General features: G+C 36.3%; 2 protein-coding genes across 2 annotated transcripts in view; one reads left to right on the top strand and one right to left on the bottom strand.

The window, feature by feature from the left end:
• The window catches only part of SRD5A1 (steroid 5 alpha-reductase 1), a 43,276-nt gene extending 41,047 nt beyond the window's left edge, over positions 1–2,229 (bottom strand). The window contains exon 1 of the mRNA XM_044681883.1: positions 1,946–2,229. Within this exon, the coding sequence (XP_044537818.1) occupies positions 1,946–2,229 (284 nt within the window). The remainder of the gene's footprint in view (positions 1–1,945) is intronic.
• Positions 2,230–3,048: 819 nt separating this feature from the next.
• The window catches only part of NSUN2 (NOP2/Sun RNA methyltransferase 2), a 33,238-nt gene continuing 12,814 nt past the window's right edge, over positions 3,049–23,472 (top strand). Inside the window, exons 1-11 of the mRNA XM_044657872.1 lie at positions 3,049–3,156; positions 3,380–3,537; positions 6,607–6,711; positions 10,027–10,132; positions 12,980–13,051; positions 14,293–14,377; positions 16,506–16,698; positions 18,573–18,647; positions 20,148–20,278; positions 21,724–21,797; positions 22,834–22,964. Coding sequence (XP_044513807.1) covers positions 3,049–3,156; positions 3,380–3,537; positions 6,607–6,711; positions 10,027–10,132; positions 12,980–13,051; positions 14,293–14,377; positions 16,506–16,698; positions 18,573–18,647; positions 20,148–20,278; positions 21,724–21,797; positions 22,834–22,964 — 1,238 coding nt within the window. The remainder of the gene's footprint in view (positions 3,157–3,379; positions 3,538–6,606; positions 6,712–10,026; positions 10,133–12,979; positions 13,052–14,292; positions 14,378–16,505; positions 16,699–18,572; positions 18,648–20,147; positions 20,279–21,723; positions 21,798–22,833; positions 22,965–23,472) is intronic.

The raw sequence follows: 23,472 nt of genomic DNA, 5'->3' as shown, positions 1-23,472 counted from the left end.
CCTCCAAACCTAAGAAATAACCCAGAAAGATAGCCTTCAACTCTTGTCTTTCCCCTAGCTAGGATGATCTGTAAACTGTCAACCGTCATTCACCAACTAATATGGTTTTACTTAACTCATACATCCCTTGGGTAAGTTCTCAGTTATCCTGTGTATCCTGTCACTTGTGGGCACATGGATGTGTCCTGGTTGTGTGTGTGACCCTTGTGTTATACTGTGAAGGCAGTTACCTATTTCAATAGTGATTTGGAATGTTTTTTTTTTACACGACTAAAGAGTTTTGATTTCTTCATCTGAGAACTGCCTGTTCAGATTTTTTGGCAATTTATCAATCGAGATACAAGATATTTGGAAGCAAGACAAAGTTGATTATTACAAAAAATAATTTCTTTCTATTTTTCAAAAACTATCAATCATATTTTCATGTACACAAATATTGCAGTAACAAATACTAATTGTACTGTTTAACCAAGATAACTTTGTTCCTCCTCTTCTTCATTCTTATTTAATTTAAACTTTATAACACTGAGTCCTCAGTATGCATACCACAAAAAGGAAATGTTTTTGGTGAAGTAGAAACATTTCTTAGAAAAAAAGAGTATCTGGGGGCAGCTGGGTAGCTCAGTGGATTGAGAGCCAGGCCTAGAGATGGGAGGTCCTAGGTTCAAATCTGGCCTCAGACACTTCCCAGCTGTGTGACCCTGGGCAAGTCACTTGACCCCCATTGCCTACCCTTGCCACTCTTCTGCCTTGGAGCTAATACACAGTATTGACTCCAAGATGGAAGGTAGGGGTTTAAAAAAAAAAAAAAAAGAAAAAAGAGTATCTTTCACATTCTTTCCTTTCTCTCTACTTCAAAGGACAGACATTACCCTAGCTCTCACCCTCATCATTTCTTATCTTGCCTCTTTCTTATATAGCTTCCTATATTCCAATAGTTTCCTAATTGATGATCTCATATCCAGTCTTAAGTCAATTATAAGCCTTTACTAAGCACCCATGATGAGCCAGCATTGTGCTAGATACTGGAAATATAAAGCCACAAAACAAAAATCTCTGCTCTTGATATCTTGGTTCCATTGGAGGAAAACAAGTAAACAGATAAATAAATACTAGATAAGACAGACATGTAAAATATAAGACAATGCAAACTGTGCCAAATATGTTAAAGATGTTGAGCATTTCCCAACCATCTCCAGGTTTAAGCCTTATGCCTTGTTCATCAAATATATCTAGACTCCTAGTTTGTAAGGGATGTCACCCACAAAATCTTACACCCATACCTTATTGTGCCTTCGTTCTTTAAGGCTATCCTATCAGAGGGTAATCTCTGGTAATCCTTGTAGATTCCGCCACACTAGAAAGGCTTCTATAGTTATAGCAACAGACAGGGTCAAATTTCTGAAGATCAGACTAGTACAGAAAGTTATAAACTAGGTATGGGGAGGCTGGGATTGTGTTAATCGTTTGGCTACAATGACTAATTTGTCAAAGAAAACAAGAAATGACCTTTTAGTTCCAACAGTAATAGTTGAAAAGGAGGCAAAAGTTAATAAATGTAAAGGGTGAAGAAGAAATGATGAAAGATAAGGCTCATAGCTGAGGCAGGAGGCTCTGCCAGTTCTCAGAGAAGGATTCCATTGCTGGACAGCGAATATCTATGACAAAGCAAGATCCAACCCTCCCTCTAGGGGCCACAGAAATAGGACTCCTCCAACATGTTATGGACTCTCTCCTTTTCTTTATACACGCCTGGCACCCAAGGCTATCCTCTTTTGCTTCCTCTTGGAGAGAAAAACTCACGGGGGTTACAGGGGATGCCTTTGGGAGAGGCTGGAGGTCACCCCACCCCACCCGCCCAACTCCAGATGCCCCAATTTTTTTGGGGGGGAGAGAAGGAAAAGGGGTGGACCCTTTTACACATACACCTCCTCAACGCCATTACCTTTGCAAGTAGTGGAAGACGAAGATGGCCAGGAGAATGCGATTGGGCCAGTAGCTGAAGCGCTTGGCCGGGGTGCAGGTGACCACATAGAGGGGCACAAGCAAGCATGGCAGCTCCTGCAAGGACCACGCCAGCTTCACTGGCAGAGGAGGGCCGAAACTGGCGCTGGCATGTCGGCCGTAGGGAGATCCCACGAACGTCTGCACTACCCAGAAGAACGGCCCCGAAAGTCCCATTAAGAAGGAGAACATCTCCAAGGTCCCAAGTCCCGCCGCGAGTGTCATGGTCCAGGCAGGCAGGGCTTGGGGCAGGTTGCACACGATTCCCGAAGGTGGTCCCAGCAAAGGAGCCCAGAGGCCGACGGAGCGGGAGATGAGGCAAACACTGGCCTGGGATCCGAGGTCTCGGCTTTATTTTGGCCAAGAAGTCCCGTAAGGAAACAAGCGGCACATGCAGCAGAGTGAAAGTTTAAAGAGCGGACTATGGGGCTGACAGTAAAGTAGAGCCTCAACACAGAACTAGGCAAAGGAGATTTCAAAGGAAGCGGCTGAGGGGAGGGCCCAAGGAATCAGGCGGAGGGCAGAGAACGTTGATTGGCAAGTGAGTCCTTTTAACTCTAAGGAAGAACTCCGATTGGACAACAGTGGCTCCTCTGTCTTCCCTCCCTGCCCCGAGAAGATCCATGTGTGACAGATTCTGAGCAAACCTGAAATGCTGGTAATTGAAAGAGTTACCTGCTCTCCCGCAGCGTTTGGTGTGTCTTTCCCAAACTAGTCCAGGAGTCATAGAGCAGTACGCATGCGCCAGAGGCCTAGGGTGCCTTGCACAGTGCCTGCAAAAGAAAGCTTTTCACGGAAAAGGCATCTTGGGTAGTATCCTCCTTACGGCCATCCGCTGTCAAAAACACTGCTGCCATTTCGAGGACTTCATTCAGCGGAGAAGTCGGATTTGGTGATTTCCTCCCTACTTCTCTTCTTAGGCTCTGCCGTAGACAACTGTTGCTTGGGTTGGGACCTAAGAAGAAGTCCCCCCCCAGGTTGGGACTTGCAGGCGGCAGTATTCTGAAGCTCTTGGCGCGCCGCGTGGTCCCTTATTTCGGTAGCATGGGGCGGCGGTACCGGAACCGGCGACGCTCACAGCAGCAGCCTCAGCAGCAACGCCCGGAGTCCCGAGAGGATGCGACGGACGGGGATGGAAAGCGGGATAAGTCGGTAAAAAGAAGGGCTGTGCGCCGGAGGGTAGGGGAGTGGGACAGCCCGGACCGGGCTACCGGAGGAATAGACTGGAGGCCCCAGCGGATCAGACCTACACACACTCCCCCCCGGGGGCTCCGGTGACTTCCTGCCCTCTTGACCCCCACAGGACTTCGGGAGCCCCACGGTTTTCAAGGGCAGCCGCGAGGGGCATTCCTCAGTCTTTCTCCTCTTTTCTCAGGGCTGGGAGGGCGGTTACCCCGAGATCGTCAAAGAGAACAAGTTGTTTGAACATTACTACCAGGAGTTAAACATCGTACCAGAAGGCGAGTGGGAGCAGTTCATGCAAGCTCTCCGGGAGCCCCTCCCGGCCACGCTCAGAATCACTGGATACAAATGGTACAGCCGGGTCTCGGATGCAGGGAGAGGGGAAGAAGGTGGTCTGTAACTGAAACATTTTGGGGGAATTAAATAAAGCATGTGACCAGCACACATGACAAGTGTGTATCAAGGGTTAATTGAAATTATAGGTTTTAAAAAAATTAGTAATCCCAGTGTTTTGTTTTGTTTTTCACTTGTACCAATCTTACAATAGAATTCTCCCTTTTGGACTTTGTAGTGGCAAACACCTTTGACCATCATACTTCAGGTTTTCTGTATTAGTTGATATAAATGATATTTTAGTTGTTAACATAGACTATCCAGTATGCAACATACACTTTCTTCTACTTCTTTATTCCTTATAATTCTTCAGCATTCCTGTTCCTGTCATCTGCAGTGGATTCTACCCTATGTGCCTTCTGACTTTATATGGGTATGCAGGGAGAGGCAAGACCTGCACATGTTAGGCCTTACCACTTTAGCTTCTTTTTGGCTCAGGTATATCCCGGCTGATAATTCCTTCAATGATAATGATTTTATAAGTAGTAAAGTACCAAAGCCTGCTTTTTACCCATAAGGCATTTTTTTCTGGGTCAACCATGAATTTGAGTTTCTGAAAATGTGTTTCCAAGAGTGGCAATAGTATTATATGTGTGAGTTTTTAAAAATGTTAGGTGGCAGTGGGTAATCTTTGACATGCACAGTTTCTCAAATATCATCCAGGTAGCCCTCTTAGTCGTTTCTGGACCCAACTGGGATGTATCTGTATTGATACATGGTCTATGCAATTGCATATCATAGACTGGATAATAAGCATTTTTAATCTTTTTTTTAACCATATGGGTTGATCTCTTAAGAGGTCATAGGCTTCATGAGGAGACACTGTTCTGTTTCGGGTCTTGATGTCCTTGACGCTGTCTTTTTTTTTTTTTTTTTTTTTTTTTCAAATAACCTTTACTTTCTGTTTTAGACTTGTATACAAGTATAGATTTTAAGGCAGAAGAACAGTAAGAGTTAGGCATTTGGAGTTAAAGCCACTTGCTAGGGGTCACCCAGTCTGAGGCCAGATTTGAACTCCAGGCCTGGCTCTATCCACTGAGCTCTATCCTGCCCTTCACAATATCATTCATAAATAAGAGAATCCCTCTTCCTTTTGGATTTTGCCAAGTTATTATCTGTGACCGTGATAAACATCTTTGACTGTACCTCTTGTTTTCTGTGTTCATGAAAATATCTTGATGTTTGTTAAGGGTCTGCACAGGGGTTGTATTTTTCAAAGTCTTCTATAACTTTAACATGCCAGTCTTGATGGCAGAAAGTCTTTAAGGCTACACTCTTGTTTTATTGAATCAAATGTGTTTTCTAATAAAATAATGAACCCAGTAGTATTTTCTTACAGCCAATATGAAGTTGTTATCTACCGTAGAAACTTATTTAAATGAAAACCTGTTTATTCCATTCTTATTTAGGGTGTAGTCCAGAGCTGAACTGAACCTCAGACTAGTTAGCCCAACCTCTTCATTTTATAGTTAAGGAAACAGATCTGGGGAAGTAAACTTGCTCATGGTCATACAGGTAGACAGTAAGCATCAACAGTTGAATTGGAATCTAGGTCTACTGACTCCAGAATCTGTACACTTTCATTTGTACAATCCTGAAACACTTAATATTTCACAGTAATACTTAATACTTGTAGCTCATTCCCATATAGATGATATCTATAAGTATAAGGATATGGCATATGGATTGGTAGTTTTTGTTGTTCTCTTGACAACCTCTTTTCTGGGGGTAATACTGCATCTTCTGTTCCCTAAGAAAGTTTGTAAATTGACCACACGATGTTTTGGATTTATGCTCTGTATTTGTTTTGGTCTAATTCTTCCCATGTCCATTTTTAGTATCTCATCACATTAGATACTGAAGTGTTTAGAGTCCTAATATTGTAATTCCACTATCATTGATGAAGAAAATTCAGGTTATATACATGATGGCAAATCAGTTGTATTTTCCATCTGTTTCTTGTACTCCTAATAGTGCCAAGATGCTAAAGGTATAATCCAACAATCTCATCAAGAGTAGGAAATATGGTCAGGGTAGTTATTGTGTTAATTTCAGACTACAATAGCATATGTCATTTGAGAACAAAAGTAAAAACATTAGTACCTCCAGAAAAAATCATTAATGAGAAAATGATGCTAACGCTATGCTGAAAAGGGAATTTTAAAAATGTTTGGTTTGCCACCAAACATTTGGTTTTGAAAGAAGTAGGTATGAGAACTTGATAAAGTCTCTAGGAAATACTGGTTGTGGGTTGAACCAGTGCTTTAGACTCAAAGTGCCTCCTCTTATCCTTCTCCATATTTCCAGAACCTCATCTGTTCAGTTCCACTCATAAGCCAGCTCTCTTCTGCAAAATCCTTCTCAAATCTCAAACCCCCTGTAATTTTTCCATACTTTCTATAGTTTGGATGAGTAATTTAATTTTTTGACCTTTGGAGAAAAGAATGAATTGCAGAATTAATACAGCTTGGTAGAAATTTTTCTTTACCATCCATTGCCTTCTGCTTTTATGTCTGACAGGTTCAGATCATTGAAGTGATATGGTAGGAATCTTTCTAGGAAGTATTAATGAAGTTTATTTTAAGCCTTTCATCTTGGGAGCAACTAGGTGGCTCAGTGGATTGAGAGCCGGGCTCAGAGATGGGAGGCCCTGGGTTCAAATATGGCCTCAGACACTTCCTAGCTGTGTGACCTTGGGCAAGTCACTTGACCCCCGTTGCCTAGCCCTTACCACTCTTCTGCCTTGGAGCCAATATACAGTATTGATTCTAGGATGGAAGGTAAGGGTTTAAAAAAAATAAGCCTGTCGTCTTGAATGAAGAAAGAAAATGAGAAATGTTTAGATTTTTATTTTCATTTAAGAATAGTGATGAAAATAACAATAAATGCCTTATTTTCAAGCCTAAAAAAAGTTAGCTTCAATTTTTAAATAAATGTGTCTGGCAGAATTTCTTAAGGGGAAAAAGTATCTTTTTAAGTTTTCTTTTAGATCAAGCTGACATCAATTAAACTGTCTCCTCTCAACAGCCATGCAAAGGAAATTCTACATTGCTTGAAGAACAAGTATTTCAAGGAATTAGAGGACTTGGTGGTAGATGGACAGAAGGTTGAAGTACCACAGCCTTTAAGCTGGTAGGTAAAATAAAGTTTCTTATTTCTGGCTACTCTGGTATTTAAATTGTTGCTACTGTTAATATGCCTTCCTATGTTACCTGTCTGATTTGGATAACTCCATCCTAGAGTAATGTTTTTCATCTTGTGAAATTTGTGCCATTTCTTTGCCATCTATCATATACTGTCTTGTATGGCTAGATTTTGGTTTGTACAAATTTACTTCCATTAGATTAAGATAAATTTGACAGATTTGTTATAAACTCTTTTGGAGAAGAGACCTTGACATGTTCTTCCTCAGTGCTTTGCATGGAAATCATTTGATTAAGTTAAAGTAAATAAATAGTCCTTTGAAATTGAAGTAATTCACTGANGAGAGAGAGAGAGAGAGAGAGAGAGAGAGAGAGAGAGAGAGAATGAGAGAATGAGAATGAAAAAAAAAAGTATGAGGCATCAAAAGGCTCACTAAACTAGTTGGAAAACAGAATATTGGTGAATAGTGTATGGCACATACTTTTTTATCTAAAATTTCCCTAGACTCTTCCTGTATGTACATTTCTAAGGACTATGTATTTCAAGTTCAAGTATTCTATGGCCAAATCAATTTATTAATTGCTATGCTACAGAGTAGGAAATGATTCAAGCTCTTTGTGCAGGGGAATAACATGATAAAAGAAATGATCAAAGAACTGAAGGAAAAATAGTAGCCATTAAAAACTAGAGCATGCTCTGAGGAGTTAAGAACATTAATGGAGATTAGCAGGGGAGGTTGTGATTAATGATGTTAGATACCCAGAATGATGGAGAAGAATGGAATCAGAGAAAAATTAATGGATTTGACAATGTCTGATGGCCAAAAAAAAAGAAAGAAAGAAACAAAACTTTTCAGATTATCTGTGAATTTCATTTTTCTATGTTATCTCTATTACTCACTGTTGCAGGTTAAGTGATATCCAGGGATATTGAGATATTGTTTAGAGAGAAGCCCATTTTATCCTAAAAGCAACTTCCAGTCAATACTGAATAATTCATTTATTAGGGACAATTTGCTTCTTATATTTCCTGACTGAGATTTTCCACTGACATGTATCTGTCTGTCTGTCTGTGTCTATCAGTGACTTTCCAGCAGTCTAAATATATCAGCTATTTATATCTAAGTTGTTTCATATCTAAAATCAGTTCACTGCCTAAAAATGTCATAAGTATCGAAAATTCATACATTAAGGGGGTAGAATGCATTTAACTCAATCTTGTTTCTATATGTATTTGATTGTATCTGATGCCTGTGATTTTTTTTTTTTAGTTACTTAATTTAAAATATTTTTCCATGGTTTCATGATTCATGTTCTTTCCCTCCCCTCCTTCAACCCCCCTTCCATAACCAATGAGCAATTCCACTGGGTTTTGCATGTGTCATCGATCAAGACTTATTTCCATATTTGCACTAGAGTGATTGTTTAGAGTCTACATCATCAGTTATGTCCCCATCGAATCATGTGATCAAACAGTTGTTTTTCTTCTGTATTTCTATTCCTAGTTCTTTCTCTGGATAGCATTCTTTTTCATAAGTCCCTCAGACTTGTCCTGGATCATTGTGTTGCTACTAGTAGAGAAGTTCATTGCATTCGATTGTGCCAAGTGTATCAATTTCTGTGTACAATATTCTCCTGGTTCTGCTCCTTTCACTCTGCATCAGTTCTTGGAGGTCATTCCAGTTCACATGGAATTCCTCCAGTTCATTATTCCTTTTAGCCCAATAGTATTCTATCACCAGCAGATACCACAATTTGTTCGGCCATTCTCCAACCAGGGGGCATTCCCCTCTTTTTCCAATTTTTTGCCACCACAAAGAGTGCGGCTATAAATATTTTTGTGCAAGTCTTTTTCCTTATGATCTCTTTGGGATATAAACCCAGCAGTGGTATGGCTAGGAAAAAAGGACTGAAAGTCTTTTAAAGCCCTTTGTGATGCCTGTGATTTCTACTAGGATCTTTTCAGTGTACAGATAAAATGGATTGAGATGACTGCCCTATAGAGAGATTCTTAGCTTTAGTTTGGAGGGACTAAGGATAGGATTAGAGAAAGATAAACTTTGATAAGGTTAAGATTAAGAATAGTGGATACTGTCTCCAGAGCTACTAATGTGAACCCATTCCAAGAATCCTGGAAGGGATCTTGGAATGTACAGGGAGCTGAAGGAAGCTGTTTGAGTGAGCAAATGTCACTTCCTCTCCTGAGCTGGGAGAGGAAGCCTATTGCTCTCTTTTGAGGGAGAAGAAAACTGTAATTGTTTTAGAAGGTTCCTGTTTCCCTGGAGAAAACATCTTAACGACAATCTAGCTATACCTGCTGTTTCACCAGCACTGCCCAAGAGCAGTTTTACCTGGAGGTCCTGCTTAGTGGGCTCTGCTCTGAGTGAAGTTAGCCATCTTGAGTTCATTCTTAATAGATTGGAGACATCTTTTGAGATAATTAATTAAACCAACAACTGAGGATTATAGTCACGTAGAATAGAAAATTTTGGAGGGGAAATTAGCTAGAGCCAGGAAGAATAGTGTAGCCTGAAGACCAGAAGGCTCCATCGTGAGATGGATGTATGTTGAAGAGTCTAGTTTTAGGACTTAGAATCAGAACATCCTTGTGCTTCGATTCTCATCATATTTTACCCTTGATTTCTAAGTAAACAAAGATACTTTTATACAAATCAGTTTCTAAGGCTTGTGTGTGCTGGCCCAGTGAAGGAAGGTTTACTTTGACTTCTCTTCACAATAGGGAACTGAGATACTTACAGACAGCTAATTAAGTATCTAACCCAGTTTCCTATAGTGGATATAACCATCAATCTACATTTTTTCAGGACTTATCACCAATTATTGGCTATAATTCATAAAAGTGTGGAGTGATTGTGATCTTCCTTGGTCAAGAGAGTACCTACATTAATAAAATAACATATCTTTTGAAATATTGAAATGTCTTGTAGGCTGTATTCAGTCTAGTGTCACAGATTTAAGCAGACCCCTTTTAAAATACTTAAATGAATTATATGGTATTTTCTATTCCACAGAGGGCCAATATGGTTCAGAAATAAGTGTACCAGATGTAAATGTTTCTATTCACAGCTTCATTGAAAGGCATTTTATTAGAGTGTTCTATTTTATAGTATTCTTTATATTTGAGATATGTTGTTTTAGACAACTTTTTAGCTATCTTCAAACCACAAGATTATGTAGCTGTCTTTAGAAAAGATAAGCTGATGATTTAATACTTAGCTTTCTTTTTTAATCACTTGAAATGAGATTACCAAATACTTCCAGACTTTTTTTTTTTTTTTTTTAGGTATCCAGAAGAACTTGCATGGCACACAAATCTAAGTAGAAAAATCTTGAGAAAGTCTCCACAACTGGAAAAATTTCACCAGTTTTTGGTTAGCGAAACTGAATCTGTAAGTTTTGTTTTGTTTTTTTTCAAACATACATTTTGTAAGAGTTTTGTTTTTTTTTTAAACCCTTAACTTCCGTCTTGGAATCATTACTATATATTGGTTCCAAAGCAGAAGAGTGGTAAGGGCTAGGCAAAGGGGGTTAAGTTACTTGCCCAGGATCACAAAGCTGGGAAGTGTCTGATTTGAACCCAGGACCTCCCGTCTCTAGGCCTAGTTCTCAATCCACTGAGCTACTCAGCTGCCCCCCCATTCTGGTAGAATATTAAACCTGAAAGGGATATTAGAAATTGAGAGCCATCCATAGCCCTTCCTCCAATCCATTTTATAATATAATTCACCCAATGTTTATTGTTTCTAAGTGCAAAATATGTGGGACCAAGGTGCTACAAAGGCAAAAATTGAGCCACTCCTGACTACAAGAAGCTAATATTTTACTGAATAATGAGGGAATTGAGACCTAGAGAAGTAAAATGACTACGCCAAGATGACATTGCTAGTTAATATTTTATGAATTCCACACATTTAAAAATTCCTGTCAGTAATAAATTTCCTCCTAAGCCACAAGAGTATTGTGACAATGTGTTCAGGGGAAAGGGGGATAGAGAAAAGAGATCTCCCTCCATAACTGTATTTATATTTTTTAATTGATTCTTTAGCAAGTTACTGTAACCTATCACCTTTACCCATTCTTCCTCACCCTCTAGGGGGCTACTGGTAGAGAAAGTAGAGGAAGGAAATGCCAAGCATTATACTATGGAACAAAAAGTAAAGAGAAGCGTTTTCTCCTTTCCTGTTAGCCAACCCTATCTCAGAAAAAGAGAGGGTAGGGATTCTCATAGCTTTATTGTTGATCAGAGAAGAGTGACAACTCTTTAAGTTATTTTTATTCCTCAGATAGTTGAAAAATGAGGAGTGAAATAGGAATGAAAAAGAGATCATGAAACTACAGAATAGTTCCAGAACATTAAACGCTAGAACAGTCTTTTTGTTGCCTACATCAAGTGCAATCTCTGATCTACTGACTGTTCTCCCAGACCTCACATAAGGCATTCTAGATGGAAAGGGGAAGACAGATATTAAGTTTAGAGATGAGTTGTAAATGACATTAATACAATACATTGAAGGTTGCTAAGTACATGACATTTAAATCTAGGATAAGAAAGAAATGAAAATGGAATACCATCTAACTTTAATTTTGTGGGATCCAGTAGTCTCAGACCTTTTCAAACTAAGAGGAGGTCTTCAGATACAAGCTGGATAATGGCTGGAGTGAGATATTTTAGATGGGATCTTAGTATTTTTTTGTTAAATTCAAATGACTTCTGAAAGTTTCTTCCAAATCATTTGACAGATTTTTAATATACTGGTTAAAGAAAGAACCTACATAATTAAGTGTTATCTATATTTGAAAGACTATTTTTTACAATGTGTGAAAATGAGTAATACTTTATTTCTAAATTTATCACTCATATCAATTGACTTACAGCCCAGTTTAAAAGAAAACAGTTTAGCTAAGTAATTAATTGAATAGAAACTTCAGGAGTATTCTATTCCAACCCATGCACAATAATCAAAGGAATTTTAAGATACTTTATATTCAGTTTATTTCTGGCTTTACTATTTTCCTTAAGATGAAATTTATGAGCCCAATTTTAGATATTTGAGCACCTCACCAAGTGAGGTGATTAGATCCCCAAAATCTAATTTAGAACTATGAACTAGTCACTATAGACTATGCATACTCATTTTAACCCAGAGGTGTCACTACTGTGTGTGTACCCCAAAGACATATACGAAAGAGGGAAAAGAACCATATGTACAAAAATAATTAAAATCTCTTTGTATTGCGAAATAACTGGAAACCAAAGAGATGGCCATCAATTGAGGAATGAGTAAGCAATTTATGGTATAGGAGTGTAACATAATACTATTGTATTGTAAAATGATGAAAGGGATGATTTCAGAAAAACCTAGAAGACATGCACAGACTGCTTTAAAATTAAATGAGCAAATAGAGAACAATTTATGTAATAACATTATAACACAATTTTGAAAGACTTATTCAGTTATGATTTTAGAGTACCAAAGGTAAAGCAAGCGGCCCATGACCTCCTGATATAAATGCAAAATGAGACATATGGCATGAGCAATACACAAATTTGTTTTACTTTTATTATACATGGTATGGAAAGGATCACAGAATAAATTTCTGATGAATGTGGAAAAGAGAGGATAGATGTTTGATAAGTTGACATTTTTAAGAGCTAAAGACCATTTTTTGTATGGTGCTTCAGAGAACCAAAGTAAGAGCAGAAGATAGAAGTTAACAGTGATATAGATTTTGTTTCTGTATAAGAAAAAACTCCCCAAAATGGAACTTTCCAGCAATGGAATGACCTGCTTTGCTAACTTATATGATTGAAAACTTTTAAGTTTAGGCTTAATGACTCTTGGATGTATTGTGAGTGAATTTTCACATTAGAAGGGAAATTGAACTGGATTAGTTAAGGTTCTTTCCAAATCTAAAAATTCATTAATCCATAAAGATTTTAGTCTTTTGGTGGGGGAAGGAGGGTAAAGGGGAAGATGGACCAAATAATTTTTAGGTATCAAGGAATATCCTTTATATACTTACATGGCAAAACTATTAAAAGTTACTTGAAGATTTTTTGAGATCTGTTTTTATTATTATTATATAAGGAATTATGGTCACATGCTTATTTTTGTGTTCACATTGCAGTAAAATAGATGATCTGTTTGCTTTTTAATTTTGAAATAGGTAATTTTGTGCTTGCATGTTTTTGCTGTTTTATAAACATATATAGTAACTAACATTTTTTTCTTCAGGGAAATATTAGTCGTCAGGAAGCTGTCAGTATGATTCCACCCCTGCTGCTTAATGTTCAGCCTCATCATAAGGTATTCTATATTTTTAATATCTTAAAATTTTCTTAAAAGCAAAGGGTTCAGGATTACTTGGAAACATAAGCTTTTGCCAAAGCCACTTAAAAAATTAGTAAGTGCTGTCCTTTCTTTGTAATAATAATAATAGCTGACATTTTTGTAGGGCTTAATATGTGTTAGGCATTGTGTTTAGCTCTTTACAATTGCCACCTTATTTGATTATCACAATAACACTGGGGGAGGTAGGTGCTGTTATTCCCACTTAACAGATTAGGAGACTAAGACAAACAGATTTGCCCAGTGCCACATGGCTTGCAAGTGTCTTGAGACCAGATTTGAACTTGGGTCTTCCTAATTCCTGGCCAGGTGCTCAGTCCACTGCTTCCATATTAATTGATAATTGAACTCATTTGTCCATTATCTAAATCAAGAAATATTAAGTGCTTTAAAAATAATTTTTCAGCTTACATTTTATTGTTCCATATTGTCTTTATTTCCTTTGTCCTTATATTTTTATTGATATTATCTTACGATCATGAGATGATGCATCTAAAGCTGAAAGGGGGAACTTGAAGGACTTGTCTTCAGGCTGCTCAGTGGTATGGAACTCTGTACTTTTGCACTTTGCAAATCTTCAGTGTTATTGATCTTCCTTGCTACTGATCCAGCCTGTTCTTTTTGCAGATAAGGGAAATCAGAACTAGAGCGCTTAAGTGATTTTCCTAACTTCATTGGCATTGAATTTAAATGCTGGAATTTAAATGAAAACCCCCCATGTCTCAAGTTCATCTCTATTTTCCCTGTATCATACAGCTTTCCTATGAACTTTTATATTTGAATTTAGCCCTCTACTGTACAAATAACTTTGCAAGTACTGTTGAAAGCATATTTAACATATACTTATGTTGATTCATTTTGAGCACATTTCATTACTCATGTTTGTTCCCAACCTCCTTCTCCTCTTATTCTTCCTTTTGCTCTGTTTCCTATAGCTAATTCAGTTATATATTTAGGATTTTATTTCTGTGTAGCCAGATCTAGCATTTGACACTCAAATGATATGTTCAATTCAGTTAATAAACATTTTTTAGGTACATATCTTACACAGAGAATTTTTCTCAATTGATGCTTAAAATAGGCCTGTAAGGTAGATAGGACAGGTGGTCTATTTTAGTGTGCTTTTAATAAATCTTCCTTGGAGAATATTATTTTCAAAACAAAAACATCAAATACTTTTCCCTTGCTTTCATGCATAGATTTTAGATATGTGTGCAGCGCCTGGATCAAAGACTGCCCAGTTAATTGAAATGCTTCATGCTGATATGAATGTTTCCTTTCCAGGTATGTGGTGATATTGTTGTTTTGGTGGGGGGATGAGGAACAGGCCAAAACACTCTGAAAGTGTGACATCTTTAAAACTAGGTGCTTTGTTAATTTGTGGTGTTTTTCAAAATTAAAACAAAGTTATTTTCATACCAAACTTGTCAAATATGGATCTCATTCTTAACGTAACAGTATCTATCCCTAGTTTGGAAGTTGTTATTAATATATAAATCCTGCTAGTAGAAAATTTTTAAGTGATCTTTAAGTAAATCTTGTATTACTTTAACAAGTTATGATGACACTTATCTTTTTTTCTTTGACATTGTGATTCTTCTTAGCAATGAAATTTTGTAATGTGTAAGCAAGATATGAATCAAGACATTTAGACTGTTCTTAAGTAATAATGTGGCAGGGTTTTCCCCCCCAATACTAGCTTCTTATTTGCTGATTAAATCATATATCCCAAAACAGGATTTAGAAATGAAAAATTTAAACTGGTTAGTGAAAGAAATTGGTTCTAAAAGGGGGCAGCTGCGTGGCTCAGAGGATTGAGAGCTAGGTCTAAACACAGGAGGCCCTGGGTTAAAATCTGGCTTTAGGCACTTCCTAGCTGTGTAACCCTGGGCAAGTCACTTAACCCCCATTGCCTAGCCCTTACAGCTCTTCTGCCTTAGAACCAAAACACAGTACTGATTCTAAGATGGAAGATACGGGTTAAAAAAAAAATAAATTGGGGGGCAGCTGGGTAGCTCAGTGGAGTGAGAGCCAGGCCTGGAGACGGAAGGTCCTAGGTTCAAACCCGGCCTCAGCCACTTCTCAGCTGTGTGACCCTGGGCAAGTCACTTGACCCCCATTGCCCACCCTTACCATTCTTCCACCTATGAGACAATACACCGAAGTTAAGGGTCCAAAAAAAAAAAACATAAATAAATAAATTGGTTCTAAAATTAGTTTGGTTATATGAACTAAAGAGCAAAAATATAGTTTAAATTCAGCTTCTGTTTATATCCTTTAAATCTGTAAAGGAGTTTGTCCTTGACAAGATCACTTTTTTACTTATAAATCTATAGAAAGCAATACCTTGAACAGTGAGATCAGCAGTTCATTGGAATTGTAATCTAGGAATATTGAACCAGATAGCCACTTCACGCTCCACTCTGCCTTTGCCCTTCCCTTCCCCAAATGTACTTGATGTTTTAGATAGTAATTTTATAACAGATCAAGTTTTTAATGTTATCAACAGATAATTCTTATTGGGGGAGGGGAGGTTGGATTATTAGAAGTAAAGCTCTATACCAGTGATTCCCAACGTGGGAGCCACCGCCCCCTGGTGGGTGCTGCAGTGATCCAGGAGGGCGGTGATGGCCACAGGTGCATTTGGGGGTGGTGATAGTATGTGACAGGGAGCGCTAAGTAATATTTTTTCTGGAAAGGGGGCGGTAGGCCAAAAAAGTTTGGGAACCACTGCTCTATACCATCCAGTCCTGAAACATTGGAGCAACTTGCCTTATGTGTTTTCAGTCTTAACCTCAATAATTACTTTGTATGAGCAAAGCTTTGTTCCAATCTTGTTTTAATGAGCATGCTTGTTAGCCATGGATGAATCTGCTTTTGTGTTTCAGTACTTTTGTGGACAGGAGTTTATTCTGCTTTTAGTTCTTTTTTGCCATTTGGTGGTAAAAAGCTTTGACATGCAAGTTATACCAGGAATATTGATTTGTCTTCTTGCCATCAACTAAACTCATTCAATAATTATTTTTAGAATGTTTTAGAACAGCAGTGAAGATAATTAAAAACTGTAGGTATTTACTTGCTTTTTCACTTGAGGTGAAAGTAGGAAGTATGGATCTGAAGTTGATGTCTTTAATGGGCTTAATGATGATACTGGTCCTCTTTCCAGCTTGTAAAGATTGTTTGAGTCATTGACCACAAAAAAGTGAATGCCCCTTTTGAACTTGCATATGTGTAAAGTGTATCCGTAGCTCTCCCTTTTCACCATCAGTGCTTTATGGAGTTGTAAATTTAAGCTTAAGCTTTTTTTTCCCCCTTAAGACATCTGGGCATTGTTTATTTTATTAACTTTCCCCACTGTTACCATGTGAAATTAATTTCTGTTTTATCTGACATTACAATTTTATGTTCCCAGAGGGATTTGTTATCGCTAATGATGTTGACAACAAACGCTGCTATTTGCTGGTTCATCAAGCAAAAAGGTTAAGCAGTCCTTGTATTATGGTTGTAAACCATGATGCTTCCAGCATACCTAGACTTCAAATAGACATGAATGGAAAGAAAGAGGTTCTCTTCTATGACAGAATTTTATGTGATGTGCCCTGCAGGTATTTTTTGCTATTTTTTTCCCTCTGATAATATAGTGTTATTTACAGTACATCAAACTTTTGCTAAAGTCATTAATCTTATGGTTGTTTTTTTTAACATAATGAAATTGTTTTATGTAAAGATGATTTTTAAAGCATGTTATTGTAAGTTGAGGCATCATTTTATCACAGACTTCTCCTTTTGAACCATGCTCTCTTTAACAGAGAGAATAGTGTTTCAAATTAATTTGAATTAATTGAAACAATAACTAGTTTTGGGTTAATTAAATTAAGTGTGATTGTTATCTCTTGTAGAAGATGAATGAGGCTAAGGCACCTCAGACCCCAGACCAGATAAAGCTCTTGTAATTTCATCTGATTAATATTAATTTGTGGTATGATAGCTTATACTAGTGATTGGCAGAAATAAAAAACAAACAAACAAACAAACAAACAAACATGGCTTTACAATTCTTTAGGAGTAATACTTGAAAAAGCCACAAGATGATGACACTCTTTCATGAACCTATACATTCATGATGTTTCTCAGTTCCGTATGTCTTCTATATGTTTATCTCTTTGGACGCAACCTGGTCTTCTGTCTTTATTTCATGACTGTATGTCAATTTGTTAGGTTTTTTTTTTTCTTCCCCTGTTGTGTGTATCTTGGTGTGCCAGTGATTGTTAACACTTCATAGTCTTGGTAAGTGTCCTTTGTAAGCACTGAAGAAACCCAAGAAAAAGAATAGCTTTGCCTTCAAGGAATGTGTAGTCTGTAGTATTGTTTTTAAGGGCAGGGGACCTAGCTAATTAGAGGGAGGCTTTATGGACCACTATTGTGCAAATTGAAAATGTGTTATTATATAAAAGTCATGGTGTTTTGAGACATTGAGGGAGTTCTTTTTCTGTGCTTTTATGTCTTCTTTCTCTGCCTGTCTTGTTTCTTTTCCAATTTACTTTAGCTGTATTAGAAAATGTAGTATATTTTTATTAAAATGTTTTGGCTTCATTCTTATTTTTAAACATGATATAAACCTTTCTGTTTTTCGTCTTTTAGAATGAGACTAATTGATAGCTTTTTATTTATGTAGCTCTTTTATTTATTTAATTTATTTGTGGGCCATTGGTCCTAAAAGAAAAATAATTTCTTGTCCTTACTCTAGTAACCAGCCAGGTTTACCAGTTGTCTTTCTATGTTAGATAGAGCTAACTTGACATTTTTATGTTTGATTATTTTCAAGCTAGGTACATTTCAACTCAAGACTTAAAATATATAGCAAATTATCATAGGTGGTTTTAAGCAGTCATAATTATATCCAGAGAAATAAATTAAAATTTGCAATTAGAATTCATGGTTTTTTTAATTCTAATTTTAGTTTTGCGAAGGGGTTTTTAGTAGTAATTGACTTTAATTAGATGTTAACGATACATTCAGAATCTCTATTTTTCTTTGAATCCTTTCCTTGAATTATTGAATAGTTTTCAAATTATTCAAATTAAAAACAAAGTTTAGACAAAACATTCTATTCCAGCATTTTTAAAAGACAGTGAAGTAGGGGCAGCTGGGTAGCTCAGTGGATTGAGAGTCAGGCCTAGAGACGGGAGGTCCTAGGTTCAAATCTGGCCTCAGCCACTTCCCAGCTGTGTGACCCTGGGCAAGTCACTTGACCCCCATTGCCCACCCTTATCACTCTTCCACCTAGGAGCCAGTAGACAGAAGTTAAGGGTTTAAAAAAAAAAAAAAAATAGTGAAGTGAATTCCTAGTTTGTGCAAGACTCTTCAAATTGCCATTTAAGGAAAAAACCCAGTCTTAACAATTTAGTGAGAAATGTGTATGTTTATAATTATTTGAGCCTATATAGTATTTTTAATACAAAAATTTCTTTCTTTTCAGTGGAGATGGTACAATGAGGAAAAACATTGATGTGTGGAAAAAGTGGACAACACTAAATAGCTTGCAACTACATGGGTAAAATAGGCATTAAATTATATATAACTTCAGAATGAGACTTTCTTTGAAGTAGACCTATTTGATAAAATAAAAGACTTGAAACAATAATTTATCTTAGTTGATCAGAACATTAAAAGTCTAATTTTTCATTTCAGTATATTTTTGTAGGCTCTAAAAATTGGTCATAGTCCCAAATGATTTATGAGGAATCAGAATTTGATTTGAATATTTCTATGAAGAATTCTTTAATGAGCTAAGAAATGTGACTATCTCAAATGGGTAGAGGTTCTGAAAATCTGCATAAAAGACTTAATGTAGAGATTAAAAAAAATCTTCTCAATAGCCATATGTTGAACATGGATGTTATTGGGCTATTTCTATGGGTTTATTTGTTATCCAAATGACCTTTTTCATAATATCCTACTAATTATCTTTTTTATACTTCTCCAATTATTTTTTCCCAATATTTTTTGTTTCTGCAGCCTATATTCTTATATCTAAAAGTTCCCTATTTACTGTAAAACTATATTCTTCTTACATGGCTAGTAGGCATGGTAATATGTGTGTTATGAATGTTTCTTTTGAGTTAATAATTTTTGGAAACAATTTAACAAGCTAATTAAATTTTTCTTTTCTTAAAAGTTTCTTTTTGTGTTCCAACAGATTTCTTAGAGTCATTTTGAGTGGTTTAGTTTATTCTGCTATATTTATATTGAGATTAAGTAATAAAAGATCCTAAATGCTCTTATTGCTCCAAGATTTGAAACAGTGAAATTCTTTTGCTGTAAATCTACCCCCAGCACATACTTAATAGTTTTATTTGCTCACATAATGAAAAGTCCTGTAACAGTTAACTTACTAAATACCAACATTATGTAGACCAATTAAATCTCAGTGATTAGCTAAAAGAATTCTGTTCAGAGTTGTGAATGGATTTTCATTGGCATTGCAAGGTTCTCCTTGTCATCCTGATAGACTAATAGCAGATACCACATAGTCTATAACCATTTCCATCCGAGATATATATATAGATATGTATCTATATATCTATATCTATATATGTACATATACATATACATACATATACATATATATATATATATATATATATAGAGAGAGAGAGAGAGAGAGAGAGAGAGAGAGAGAGAGAGAGAGAGAGAGAGAGAGAGAGAGAGAGAGAGAATATTTGTAGCCAGACAAGATTTGTCTTTTCTCATGAGCATTACTGCTAAGAGACTAATAATCCAAGAAGAAAAAAATTCCATTTCTTAAATACTCCATCCTAGTTAATTTATAGCCTTGATCATTTGCTGGATATCTTGGCTAGTTTAACAGTAAATACTGAATATGTTGTACTTTGATGTTACTTTCATTAACCTAGTGTTTGTTTAGCTTAATTTTTATGAATTGGTTAAAGTATTTAAAGAACTTTTAGACCAATTTTCTAAATATGGATTTGTGGATTTGGTAACAGGAAGACTTCATTTCTATTTAATCTGATGTATATAATACTTTTAGTTTACAGCTTAGGATAGCAACACGTGGGGTTGAGCAGCTGGCTGAAGGTGGTAGGATGGTGTATTCTACTTGTTCATTAAATCCTATTGAGGATGAAGCAGTCATAGCCTCACTCTTGGAGAAAAGTGAAGGTAAAAATAATCTTTTTTAAATGTGTACATACATGTATATAATAGTCTAATGCAGTGATGGGCAAACTATTTCCCACAGGCCAGATCCAGGCCGTAGTTTGCTTGTCACTGCCTTAAGCAATTCCCTAATCACGATTAGGATCTGGCCTGTGGGAAATAGTTTGCCCATCACCCGTCTAATGTCTAATATTTCTTGAAATATTGGAATTGTGATTAAAAGGAAATTAACTTTATTGTATGATTTTGGTTTTATCACTTGTTTTTACAACATTGCATTCATTTCCAAGTATTTCATACATATTGATTGGAAAGTTTGTATGAAATTTCCTAATGCTTAGAAGGGATGTGGCAAAATTGGGACACTAATGCATTGTCGGTGGAGTTGTGAACTGATCCATCCATTCTAGAGGTCAGTTTGGAAATATGATGGCCAAAGGGCTATAAAACTGCCTATACTTTGATCCAGTAATACTACTACTAGGTCTATATCCCAAAGAGAGAAAAATAGAGGGATGGGCGGAAGGACCTACTTGTACATAAATATTCTGAGCAGCCCTTTTAGTGGTGGCAAAGCATTGGAAATTGAGGGGATATATTGATTGGAGAATCACTGAACAAATTGTGGCATATGATGGTGATAGAATACTATTGTGCTCTAAGGAACAATAAATAAACAGGATGATTTCAGAAAGAGCTGGAAAAGCCTACATGAACTGATACAATTTGAAATAAGCAATATTGTGGCATGATCAACTATGAAAGATTTAGCAGTACAGTGATCCAGGACAAATCTGAAGGACTTATGACAAAGAATACTATTGAGCCAGAACTGTTGGAGTTGGAATGCAGATCAAAAGCAAACTATTTTTCACTTGAGTTTATTTGAGTTTTTATTTTGGGGGTTTAGTTTTATTTGAGTATTCTCTTATAATAATAAACAATATGGAAATATGTTTTGTGTGACAATGCATGAATAACTCAGATTTAAAAAAAATTTTAACACTAGTTTCCCTCATCATTTGACGGTAAAAAAAAAAAATTTAACGCTGCCTATAGTTTTCAGTAAAGATCTTAAACTTTCCCATCACTTTATTCAAAAGACCAAAATGAAGAGAAATTTTATATATATAATTTGAATATTTATTGGTACCTCAGCTAATCTTTATAAAATACTTTCCATATGATGGTAGCTGTCGTTGATAGCTTTATTTGCCAAGGTAATAGTCTTAGAAAATATTCCTTATTGCAAATAAAGGTAGAAAACTTTAAGGTTGAAGGTTCTGTGTCTTCTCCCCCCCATTTCAAAACAAAACAAAAAACTAAACTTGGGATTGCTAATAATTTTAATGGGAGACTTAATTGATGTTTATGTGTACATGGATACATACTCATATAATTAACTCTTATTAACTCTTATTATTATTATTAACTCTTTTCTTGTTCAGGTGCTTTGGAGCTTGCTGACGTTTCTTCTGAATTGCCAGGACTAAAGTGGATGCCTGGAATTACACAATGGAAGGTAATAAAATATTTAAAATATATTAAGTGGCTAAAAGGAATAATAAACTGGAACGACTTTAGGAATTGATGCCGAGCGAAAGGAGCAGAACCAGGAGAATGTTGTGCACAGAGACGGATACAGTGTGGCACAGTTGAATATAATGGACTTCTCTACTAGCAGCAATGCAATGACCCAGGACAGTTCTGAGGGACTTATAAGAAAGAACACTATCCACATCCAGAGAAAGAACTGTGGGAGCAGAAACACAGAATAAAAACATTTCCTTGATCATATAGTTTGATAGGGATATGATTGGGGATGTAGACTCTAAGTGATTACTCTATTGTAAATATTAATAATATGGAAATAGGTCTTGATCAATGATACATGTAGAGCCCAGTTGAATTGCTCATTGACTGCAAGAGCAGGTAGGGAAGAGAAGAGGGAAAGAGTATGAATCATGTAGCCATGGAAAAATATTCTAAATCAATTAATTATATAAATAAATTGAAAGACATATATTAAGTGGTTTTAGCTGTAAGATCATTGTCATTTCATAGAAGTACCATTTCGTAGAAGGATTCACCAATGGCTGAACTAGATTACATTTAATTCAGTGGATGTTTTAGTAACTTGAGTAATAATGTATTTAGATTCAGAAATTAAACAGTTAATAATGGAATAATTTGTAATGCACATCAAAAATGCCATTCTGTGAATGGAGCAAGGGTTGTTTTATTCCCATTTCCTGAATTATATCCTTTTATTTTCTCAGAGATAAAATGTAAGCAGCTTTTTCAATATGAAACAATTCACTGCTTAGGATTAAAGTGAAGGTTTCTGATTTTATGTAATATTTATGTGCGTTTTTCATGAGTTGCTATGAAAATTCTTGCACCTTTGGTCCCTTTTATCATAGTTTCATTTTCAATACAAATGCAAACTTAATAACAGTAATGATAATTATGAAACTTTTTTCCTCTATGCTTTTTAATAATTTCAGACAGCATTGGTAGAGTCAAATGATGCAAATGATGTATTTTTCTTCCTACAGGTAATGACAAAAGATGGGCAATGGTTTGCAGATTGGAAAGATGTACCTCAGAGCAGGCATACTCAAATTCGCCCTACTATGTTTCCCCCAAAAGATCAAGAAAATTTAAAGAAAATGAACTTAGAACGTTGGTGAGTTTACATATATTGGTTATTGTATACGTTGTTTTATATCATTTTAGCTTCTGAAGTTTGAGGTGAAAAGGTTTGTTTGTTTGTAGGAATTCTTTTGGTAAGCTTTAGAGTAATATTTGAGATGTATCTCCAAGTCTGTGTAGGCTACATTCCTTAGCTGAGTGTTGGTTATTTACAGGAACTTAGTGTCTTCTGTAACCCTTATCTTCCACTTGTCTACAATACATGTATCAGATTCTCCAGCTGCACTCAAGGTGTGTAAAAAATATTTCTAAAGGTATAAAGACCTATTCTTTCTGGAGAAACATATATTCTCTGTACATATGCCTCAAACCTCTATTCAGTTTTAGCTTCTATACCTTATTTCTGATAGGTAGGGAAAAGGAAGCAAACTGAGAATCATGACTGGACACACAGGCTAAAGGGATCAAAATTATTTGCAGAGATTCTGAGTTCTTACATGATTTTAAGTCACTGTCATTATTTTGTAATGGATTGACAGAAA

Source organism: Gracilinanus agilis, chromosome 1 (assembly GCF_016433145.1).
Source record: "Gracilinanus agilis isolate LMUSP501 chromosome 1, AgileGrace, whole genome shotgun sequence".
Classification (NCBI taxonomy): Eukaryota; Metazoa; Chordata; class Mammalia; order Didelphimorphia; family Didelphidae; genus Gracilinanus; species Gracilinanus agilis.
Note: the sequence above shows the minus strand (reverse complement) of the source record. Positions and strands in the feature narration are given on the sequence as shown.